The 11,147-nt window shown below is 31.6% G+C and overlaps 1 protein-coding gene across 1 annotated transcript; it reads right to left on the bottom strand.

Moving 5' to 3' along the window:
• Positions 1-688: 688 nt before the first annotated feature.
• On the bottom strand, positions 689-6,939 carry LOC148190918 (uncharacterized). The gene is made up of 2 exons (XM_088101213.1): positions 5,842-6,939; positions 689-850 (listed from the first exon to the last, which is right to left on the bottom strand). Exons 1-2 carry the CDS (start codon positions 6,937-6,939, stop codon positions 689-691), a joined length of 1,260 nt encoding a protein of 419 aa, XP_087957339.1.
• Between the last annotated feature and the right edge of the window lie 4,208 nt (positions 6,940-11,147).

The raw sequence follows: 11,147 nt of genomic DNA, 5'->3' as shown, positions 1-11,147 counted from the left end.
CCAATTTTATTACGTTTAATTAATTTTTTTTAGTTCCTAAAATTATAGTAATTATGATTCTGGTTTCTTAAAGTTTAAAACGTATTTTAATATCACAAAATTAAAAGAAATAAAGTTTCAGTCCCTAAACATTAATCTTTTAATATTAAAATTATGTTTTATTAGATTTGAAGAATTTTTGTTTTTCAATTTGAAAAACTGAAAATATCTTATTTCGAATTTCTAGTTCTGAAAACATAATTAAACCAATTTATTATGTAAATTATATACATAAAAAATTTAAAAAATACATAACTTACGATCAAATTTTAATGGTTTTGGTGCTTTTATCCAGTTAGGTGAAATTCATCAGGTTTACTTATATGTTTTAGTACCAAAACTTAACAATATCATTTTAATTTCTTAAAATAATTTTAATCGTTTAAAATGAAAAAAAAAATCTAAAGAAATAAAACCATTCTTTTTTTTAAAAAAAAACAAACAACATTTCATTTTAAAACCATATTTTATTGAATGTAGAATAATTTTTTTATTTGAAAAACTAAAAAGGAATTTATTTAAAAAAAACAAATAACTAAATATATGATTAAACAAATTTATTACAAAGATTCTTAACATGAATTCTTAACAACATAAACACCAAAAAAAGTGGTAGAAATATTTCACTCTTTACTCTATATCTCTAACCCTAAATTCTGTCCCCCACATCTCTCATTGATCTTACCTCCCTACACACTCCTCTTCTGTCACGCACAGCGTACTCTGCATCATCTTCTAAAATGTTCAGTGGCCCCAAATCAATGCCCCGTAACGAAACTCTTGGCACAGTTTCAATGGTCCCAGATTCAACCTACAATATAACTAGAACATAATTGTTGTAACCAAATCTCTAGCTTCGATTTCCAGTTCCTAGACAGAGCATTTAATGATATAGTTTTTTCCTCTCTTTTAGTTAGTTATCTATTTCCAAATGTAGAAAATGTTATCAATAAATGTTCCTCTTAGGGTGTGTTAAACTCATATGCTATATTTCCAACTTTCAATTATGATTTCCTTATTTTCTCACCAATAATATATAAAATATTTTTGTTTTACCTCCTTCACTGTAACTTGTGGGTATATGTTTGTATAAAAAGGCAATCATTGATGCGTTCGTATATCTTGGAATAGTACATTGGCTTTAAATTAAGAGTTTTCCTTTTGTTTATAATAATTACAGGGTCGGGTATTAGATGACAATACCATCATTGTATTGCCGAGAAGTATTCGGTCCACGATCGTAATGAGACCGGCCTGCCAAACGTTCCAACGACAAGTAAAAGACCGATTAACTATGGTAAACCTTATAGTCATGATAAAATGTTAGCTTTGCAATATCTTACAAGTTATTTGTCTAAAAAATCGTCTTAAATCGAAAATACCGATTTGAGTGTTAGATATCTTTTACATGTATCTCCGTCTTTTGGAGCCAAATACGGAGAAGAAGAGCAATCAATAAAGGATGTGTCGGATAGTTTAAAATATAAGGATATATATATATATATATATATATATATATATATATATATATATATATATATATATATATATATATATATATATATATATATATATATATATAATAAAAATTTATGAAATTATAGACAGAATTTTACCAATAGAAATAAAATTGTTAGTAAAATTATTGACACATTTTATTGAGAGATTTTAAAATTTTAATTATTGATAAATTTTATTGACAGATGCATTACAACAGAAAAATTCATCAGTAAACAATAATGTGTATTTTGTTTATCGACAGAAATATTCGTTAGTAAATCTATCGGCAATTATCGATGGACAAAATTTGTCCCATCGATATATAGAGCGCCAAATTTTCACACTTTTTTCTCTCTCCTCGAGGCACATTATGTTGTAGAAGCTGACAATAAAGAATAAAGATCACGAACAAAATACTTCCTGAGGCGTGTAGATCACTGTCCTTAAGGACTTATCCGCAGCAAGCCCTCCAGGATACAACAGGAACTTCTCAGAATTTCTGAGGATCTCAGAACTAGCAAGGATCTCTTAAAAAGAGAATAAATAAACCCATAATATTTTTAGGAAAAGAGAGAGAATGAAACTAGGAGAAAAGAGAAAGAGAGAAGAATGATTTTGATCATATCTTCTGAATGAAAGAAAAGCTCTATTTATAGAGTCTATGATGGAACTAACCCTCCTTAGCTTGAGGAGTACTTCACGTAAAAAGTGGCACCAAACCTTAAAATTAAAGCACAAAATCGGTGGTTGTGGAGAGAGAAAAACAACGTTGGAAACAAACATGAACGTTGCATACCAAAAGTGACGTTGGCTGCGAGCATATAGGAAAATATCTCTAAGGCAAAGACTTGCGGTCCAATCTCAACTTCCTCCTCAAGTGATGGCACATATCTTTGCAACATTTTATTAATAAATAATAACAATCCCCCACATATTGCAAAAGATAAGAAACAATGATTGAAAGAAAGAAAGAAGAAAAATCTTGGGTTTTATACGATGTAATGCATCAGAGCTGGTATAGCAAGCTATATGAACCAGTCCTAGAAAGAAAAACTTAACACACAGTATAGTTGGTATAGCAAACTATATGAACCAAAGATACTTGAGTGTGTTAGAGGTTTATCAATCACAGTACACCCCCATAATCCTTGTTGTTATCACTGTGATGCGCTTACTAGGCCATGCGCGTGCTCGATATTCATGAGTGCTCTAGAGATCATGCCAAGATCTCATGCAAGCGGCCCCACTTGACACTCATATAGGTGATTTCATCAAGTGTATGCTGCAAGTCATACACCACCCGTAAGGGATATGAAGATCATTAAAAACTTTGTTTAATTACAAAGTTTAACCTCTCAATTATGCAGTCTCTAGCACTTTCACACACACACACACCATAGGAATGGACATATTTGATTTGAAATCAAATTAGTGCTATCAGAACTAACAAATGACTTGTTTTTACCCATATGAACCTTATTCATGGGATCTCCAATCACAAAGGTTGGGTTACCATCACTTGTTTGTTTGCTAGAGGCTTAAGTCCCATTCCCCTCGATGTTTCTAAGACCATATTTCTTCCCAAGGATTTTGTTAGAGGATCTGCTAGATTCCGTTCTAACTTCACATAGTCAATGGAAATAGTTCCACTCTTTAGTAGCTACTTCACCAAATTATGTCTCAATTGAATATGTCTATTCTTTCCATTGTAATTCTTGTTTTTAGCTATAGCTATTGCCGATTGACAATCACAGTGTATTGACACCGATGGGGTTGGTTTCATTTCTAGTGGAATGTTTGCTAAGAAGTTTTTCAACCACTCAGCCTCACTATCAGTCATCTCAAGAGCGACAAACTCAGATTCCATTGTTGATCTTGCAATAATAGTTTGTCTGGCTGATCTCCATGTAATCGCACCACCCCCAAGAGTGAATACATAACCACTAGTGAATTTTGTCTCATCGGAATCAGAGATCCAGTTAGTATCACTATACCCTTCTAGTACAGCGGGAAATATACTATATTCAATGGCATAATCCATTGAACCTCTCAAGTATCTCATAAGCCTGGAAAGTGCATCCCAATGTTCTTGATTTGGACATTGAGTGTACCTACTCAGTCTACCTACTGCATAAGCAATATCAGGTCTAGAAAAGCTCATCAAGTGTAGTAAGCTCCCAATTATCTGGGTATATTGAGGCTGAGATAATGATTCTCCTCTATTTTTCATTAATTTAGAGTTAGCATTATAAGGGGTACTCACGGGTTTGAAATCATAATACCCAAACTTCTTAAGAAGTTTCTCAATGTATTGCTCTTGGGATAGTAATATACTATCTCTCTTCCTTATGATTTTAACACCTAAAATTACATTGGCTTCACCCATGTCTTTCATTTCAAAGTTCGATCCTAGAAATAATTTAGCTCTAGTAACAATCTCATTGCATGTACCAAAAATTAACATGTCATCCACATACAAACATATAATGACATAATCATCATTTTCAAATTTAGAGTACACACATTTATCAGCATCATTAGGTGAAAAACCATCACATAGCAATACATTATCTAGTTTTTCATACCACTGTTTTGGTGCTTGTTTCAACCCATACAAAGATTTTAAAAGTTTACAAACTTTATTCTCTTGACCAGGTACTACACACCCTTCAGGTTGAGTCATATAAATTTCCTCCTCTAAATCACCATTCAGAAAAGTAGTTTTAACATCCATTTGGTGTATCACTAGCTTATGGATTGCCGCTAAGGCTAACAACACTTGAATAGAGGAAATCCTAGTCACAGGGGCAAAAGTATCAAAGTAATCTATGTTGGGTTTTTGAGTAAAACCTTTTGCTACTAATCTTGCCTTATACTTCTCTATAGATCCATCAGGATGATACTTTTTCTTAAAGATCCACTTACAACCAATGGGTTTTGCTCCTTTAGGCAAATCTACTAAGGTCCAAGTATTATTTTTCTGAATTGATTCAATTTCAGTCTTAATGGCTTTATCCCACTGTTTTGCATCAGGAGCACTAATGGCTTCTACAAAGTTACTTGGATCATTATCAACTAGATAGGTATAAAAATCATTACCAAATGAAGTTTCCTTCCTTTGTCTTTTACTTCTTCTTAATTCCTCACACAAGGCATCACTATTATTATTATTTTTTATAGGCTGAGACGTCTCACTAACCTTTAAAGGAAAAACATGTTCAAAAAACTCAGCATTTTTCGTCTCCATTATAGAATTTCTTTCAAGTGTATCACTTTTAAGAACTAGAAACCTATAGGCATCACTATGTTCAGCATAGCCTAAGAACATACAATCAGAGGTTTTAGAGCCTATTTTCCTTTTCTTAGGATCGGGTAACATCACCTTAGCTAGGCACCCCCACACTCTTAAATATTTAAGGTTAGGTTGATAACCTTTCCACAGCTCATACGGAGTTTTACCAGTTTTCTTATGAGGTATTCTATTTTGTAAAAAACACGCAGTAAGCAAGGCTTCTCCCCAAAGGTTATCAGGTGCACTATAACTAATAAGAATAACATTCATCATCTCCTTAAGAGTTCTATTCTTTCTCTCAGCTACTCCATTAGACTCAGGTGAATATGGTGGAGTTACCTCATGGATGATACCTTCTTTAACACTCGCCACCTCTATCTGATCTAATCCTCTTAATTTTCTTATTTAATTGATTTTCTACTTCTGCTTTATAGGTAAGAAACACATCAAAGGCTTCATCTTTATGTTTGATTAAGTAAACTTTGGTGTATCTAGAATAATCATCTATAAAGGTCATAAAATAATTTTTACCTCCTCTAGACATTGTTTGTTTCAAATCAGCTAAATCAGTATGAATTAACCCTAACAATTCAGTTTGGCGTTCTACAGAGAAACATCTTTTCTTTGTTATTTTAGATTATACACATATATCACACTTACTACTATGTTTATCATGCATATTAATTAATCCTAGTCGTTGTAATTTCATAACATAGGAAGAATTCAAATGTCCTAATCTAGCATGCCATATATCATGAGTCAATAATATAAGCAGAAGAAGATGATTCATTAATATTTCCAGAAATGTTAAGTACAAAGAGACCTTGATCACAATATCCCTTCCCCACAAAAACATTATTTTTTGTCATTACAATCTTGTCAGATTCGAATGACACTTTAACCCCCACTTTTCCCAGTAGTGCTACAGAGATTAAATTAACTCTGATTGATGGCACATGTAGCACATCACTCAAGGCCAGAGTCTTTCCAGATGTGAGTTTGAGAAGAACTTTCCCTTTTCCCAGAACAGGAGTGGTCCTGGAATCACCGAGGTAGACGTGTTCTTCTCCATCCCCTACACTAGCGTAAGAGGTAAAGGCACTTCTGTTTGCACAGATATGTCTGGTAGCACCAGAGTCTACCACCCACTTGCTCACATTTGTCATCAGATTTACTTGCGAAACGACCGCAGCAATAATGTCATCTCCTTCGACTATATTAGCCTTAGGAGGATTGTCATTTCTTACTCTGCGCTTGCACTGCGGTGCATGATGGCCCGACTTCCCATATACGAAGCAATTTCCTTTCTTCTTAAAGGTGGGGTTAGATGTGTTGGGGCGAAATTTTCGAAAATTATTTTTCTTATTGTGATTAGGTTTGTGTTCGTACCTTTTTGGAGCAGGTTTGTCTTCTACCATGTTTGCTTTTGCAGACAATGCTTTGGCCCTCACAGCAGCACATTCTTTCCTGTTGGTATCTTCAATAATTATGTGAGTGATCAGCTCTGAAAGTGACATTTGTTTGTGCCTATGTTTTAGTTGTTGCTTGTAATCAGTCAAGGAAGGCAGCAGTTTCTCTATCAGAAGCTCTGAAACAAACTCATCTGGAAGAAGAACGTTCTCCGCATTGATATCTTCGAGTAGCTTATGGTACTCATTAATTTGCGACTCTATGTCCTTATCTTCAACCATTTTCCAACGATAGTAATTCCCAAAGATGAATATGTGCCTGACTATATCTTCAGCAGTGTATTTGAGAATCAACGAATCCCAAATTTCTTTCGCTTCCTTATAGGAACAATATACATCGAACAAATCGTTAGAGAGTGCACTAAGTAAAGTATGACGACATACCTTGTTTCCATGAACCCAGTCTTCAACTTCTTTTGAATTTGAAGGGAGAGTGGAGTCGGGTTTTGAAGAAGAAAGGGCAAAAGCGACTCCATACATGTCTAAGAGGGTTGACACGCGTTCTTGCCAATGCCGGAAATTCTGACCAGAGAAGACTTCAATTTTTGATACATCCGGGAAAGGTTTCGTGAAGACCGTCTGAGTTCCGGAAATAATATTCTGATTCTCTGGGATTGAGTTGTTGTTGTTGTCAGCCATAAGTCCTTAAGATTGTTGTAAAAGCTGACAATAAAGAATAAAGATCACGAACAAAATACTTCCTGAGGCGTGTAGATCATTGTCCTTAAGGACTTATCCGCGGTGTATTGCGCAAGCCCCTCAAGATACAACAGGAACTTCTCAGAATTTCTGAGGATCTCAGAACTAGCAAGGATCTCTTAAAAAGAGAATAAATAAGCCCAGAATATTTTTAGGAAGAGAGAGAGAATGAAACTAGGAGAAAAGAGAAAGAGAGAAGAATGATTCTGATCATATCTTCTGAATGAAAGAAAAGCTCTATTTATAGAGCCTATGATGGAACTAACCCTCCTTAACTTGAGGAGTACTTCACGTAAAAAGTGGCACAAAACCTTAAAATTAAAGCACAAAATCGGTGGTTGTGGAGAGAGAAAAGCAACGTTGGAAACAAACATGAACGTTGCACACCAAAAGTGACATTGGCTGCGAGCATATAGGAAAATATCTCTAAGGCAAAGACTTGCGGTCCAATCTCAACTTCCTCCTCAAGTGATGGCACATATCTTTGCAATATTTTATTAATAAATAATAACACATTATTCCTAACTAGGTTAATTAAATGTCATTTCTTTTAACACAAATTGGATTTTGAATCTTCACCGGATAATGAGAAATTTAACCCTTAAATGTCATTTCAAATCAACACAAAAATTCATCGTCTAGCATGCAATTTAACCCAGTAGAAAAGGATTTCGTAAAACTTGATTAATAATTTGAAGAAATTAGATTGAAGAATTCAAAATTTGCATAATGATATTATGATTGATGAACCCAAAAATTTGAAGAATCGGAGAAATAGAGTTAATGACTTATAGAAATACAAATTAAAAAGAATATAAATGTAGGAGCGATAAAATGAGATTTGAAAAGTATTTAGGATTCTCACAAGAATTAAGAAATTCTTAATTAGATTAAGTGGTAACTAAACATTCTATCTAATCCATTCAATCTCAAATTATAAATACAATTTAGTTTTCTTCCACTTGGAATTATATAAAAGAAAAATATAATCTTAACATTGTAAGTATAACTAATATATTTAAGTGGTTAAGTGATGCATAATTAAACTTCAGGTTAGAATTCAAATCTTATTGAAATCATTTAAATATTTTTGCAACATTTGATAAAATTGTGTCCTAAAACTAAGTCCTAAGTTTTTTTTTCTACTTCTTGTATTTATAAGAGATATAAATTTACGTACACTAGTTCACTTTATCTTGCTATCTTGGTTCGATATTCTTCTTCTTAAATTTATAAGAAATATAAATTTACGTACACCAGTTCACTTTGCTTTACTATTACGGTTAGGTGGAAAGGCCACCATGATTCACATCCCCTTTACTGTTCTTGGTCGTTGCTATTTTTCGTTGTTATTGTAGAATTTGGGTTTGGGTTAAAAACCTCTCACATACAATGTTGTGAGAGTGGAACACTAATTCTAAAATTTAAAAAGCTTTATATTTATGTATATTAATAGATAATAGACATAAATATTAAACAATTAATTACCATTGTTATTGATCATCTTCTATGTATGTACTTTGTGGATGAGACATAAAGCATACATGATATGCCAATTTTGTGTTAGTATGAAGATTATAACCATCACTTTTTCCTAACATACTTTAAATTAAATTATTAAGTTATGTTTATACTCAAGTTGATTTTGCTTTTTTAATAATGAAGCACTCTGGTTTTTCATTTGTACTCCAAATAATTTTTTTAGAAGGAAAATAATTTATAATTAAGAATATATAATTTATCGACTCCTAACAACTAAAGTCTTTGTCTAAGTGATTTTAAAGTTAATAAAATCTATTGGAAGTCTCACATCGACTAGAGATAAGACTAAATTATAATATATAAGTGAGGTGCAAACCTCATCTTACAAGCCGGTTTTGTGGGGTTGAGTTAGGCTTAAAACCACTTCTAATATGGTATCAGAGTCATGGTTGGAACCTATATCATAACGAGATCTATGTGGACATTCTGTTTCACCCATTGTCGGACCACTATCGGACCATCTATTAATTCTATTCTCATACTCGATATGTTTATACCTCAACGTATACAAATTACACCTTAGTTAGGTCATCAACACTCTCATCAAAATCAATACATATTATTTTTAAAACATCAATTCTCACAAAAATATTCAGTTACAAACAAAAGAATTATTCAAAATATACTTATATATATATATATATATATATATATATATATATATATATATATATATTGTAAAAAATAATACAACATTAGTTTTTATAGTAATTCGATTAGCAAAATTTGGCCATTGAGGACCAATTTTTTCCAAAACCAAATTCTCTAAGTAAAATTTTAATCCACTAAACCTTTTTTAGCAATTATTTTTCATTTACCATCGGAATGACTGTCTTGAACAAAATTTTAATCTATTGAGCGAAATCTTTGGAAAAAGTTTTTTTTTTCAATATTATCTATGATTTTGATACCTATATGTAAATAAATTGCATTTTAAAGTTTTATAAGACAACATACCAACACCAATTTCACTTCTCTACTTCTTATAATTCAACACAAATGAAGATGAAAATTTTCAGTGTTTAAAATTATCAAAATTCCAAATTCAATGAAATTCTCAAACCCCATTTAGCATTTCATATGACACTCACAATTAGGACCCCAAGTAAGCTTGTAAATTAAAAAAAAAAAATTATGTACGAATAGAATTAAGATATATAGGTGTATTTACCTCAAATCGTGTGTTCCTCTAAGAAATGATCGAAAAAGCTAGGAAAAGTTAAGAAAAACATATCATGCTACTAAAGAACCTGATTTACAAATAAAATATATCACTATACATATACCTAGACTAGTAGACATTAGTCAATTCAGCTCGAATATATGTAATCACATACCCCATGGACGCAAACTACACTAAAAAACAAAAAAAAAACAACTTTATATTATCATTTAAAACATACTAAAAAACATATGATTAAGTGAAATATTTGTAAACTTTGTTATCTTGTGTTCTCCTACAAAAGAAAATGTGTAAAATAATCTCATAGTTTTAGAGAAAATGTCAAATAAAGAAGTTTAGCAAACAGTAAAATTTGTAAAATGAATTACTAAATAATTAAAACTCTAATTTACATATTAAAGATTAGTGAGGATTTTAACTTTTCTTTTTTATACTAAAGAAATTTTAATAATTATACTACTTTCATAATCTAAAAATAATAGTGTAACACAAGTTTTAGGAGTGCATTTCGTCATTTACCCGTAAATCTTTCTTGTCCACAACTATATGCTGCTTGACGCTCAGCAGGGATCTGTGTCACTTTGGTTTCGTGAGAAACTATCGTAAGTGTGGAAATTTTGAAGAACAAGAACAACAAAATTAAGGAAAAATGAAAATCCCCAAGTGGTAATAAGTTCAAAAGCACGTTATATGCCTGAAAATTAAGAGTTCATAGTATTAAACAAAATGTTTAATTAATTGTTTGCATTATTGTTGCACCAATCATGTTTTGAAAGCGAAATAACTATTGTACTAGGTACTATAGATTGAACTTTTCTATGGTATCTTCGCGGTGTCTAAAGAGAAATTGCTTTTTTATGATAGCATTAAAAAAAGATCACAATGTGTAAAAAGTTAAGACATAAAAAGATAAATGATGTGAAAGAAAAATTATGACAAGAATAATATAAATCCTTTCCCAAAGTATCTAATTGCATAATAGAAATTTGCTTTGCAATCAATCACCTAATAGCAAATTGTTTTTCCCATTATCATTTCTTATATTGAGTTATCAATTTTAAAATTAAAAGTAGACTTTAACTTTAACTCATCTCTACAAAATTGACTTGTAAAGTGAAGTTTATATCCACTTATATATTGTAAATTGGTTTTATTTTTAGTTGATGTGAGACTTCTAACTCATTTCTCACGTTGAGACATATATATATCGAGCGTGAGATTAGACGTTAATTGGTCTAATAAAGGGTTGAAAAATAGATCCAACAATAAACAAATTTCTCTAATATAGACTCTGACTCATGACTTTGATACTATATTAAGAAGTGAACTTTAAACCTTCCTCAATCTTACAAAATCAGTTTGAAAGATGAAGTTTGCACCTTACCATCTATTGTAAATTGACCTTATATTTAATATATGTAAA

This window comes from Vigna umbellata, chromosome 11 (assembly GCF_029865625.1).
Source record: "Vigna umbellata cultivar VRB3 chromosome 11, Vumbellata_1.0, whole genome shotgun sequence".
Classification (NCBI taxonomy): domain Eukaryota; kingdom Viridiplantae; phylum Streptophyta; class Magnoliopsida; order Fabales; family Fabaceae; genus Vigna; species Vigna umbellata.
Note: the sequence above shows the minus strand (reverse complement) of the source record. Positions and strands in the feature narration are given on the sequence as shown.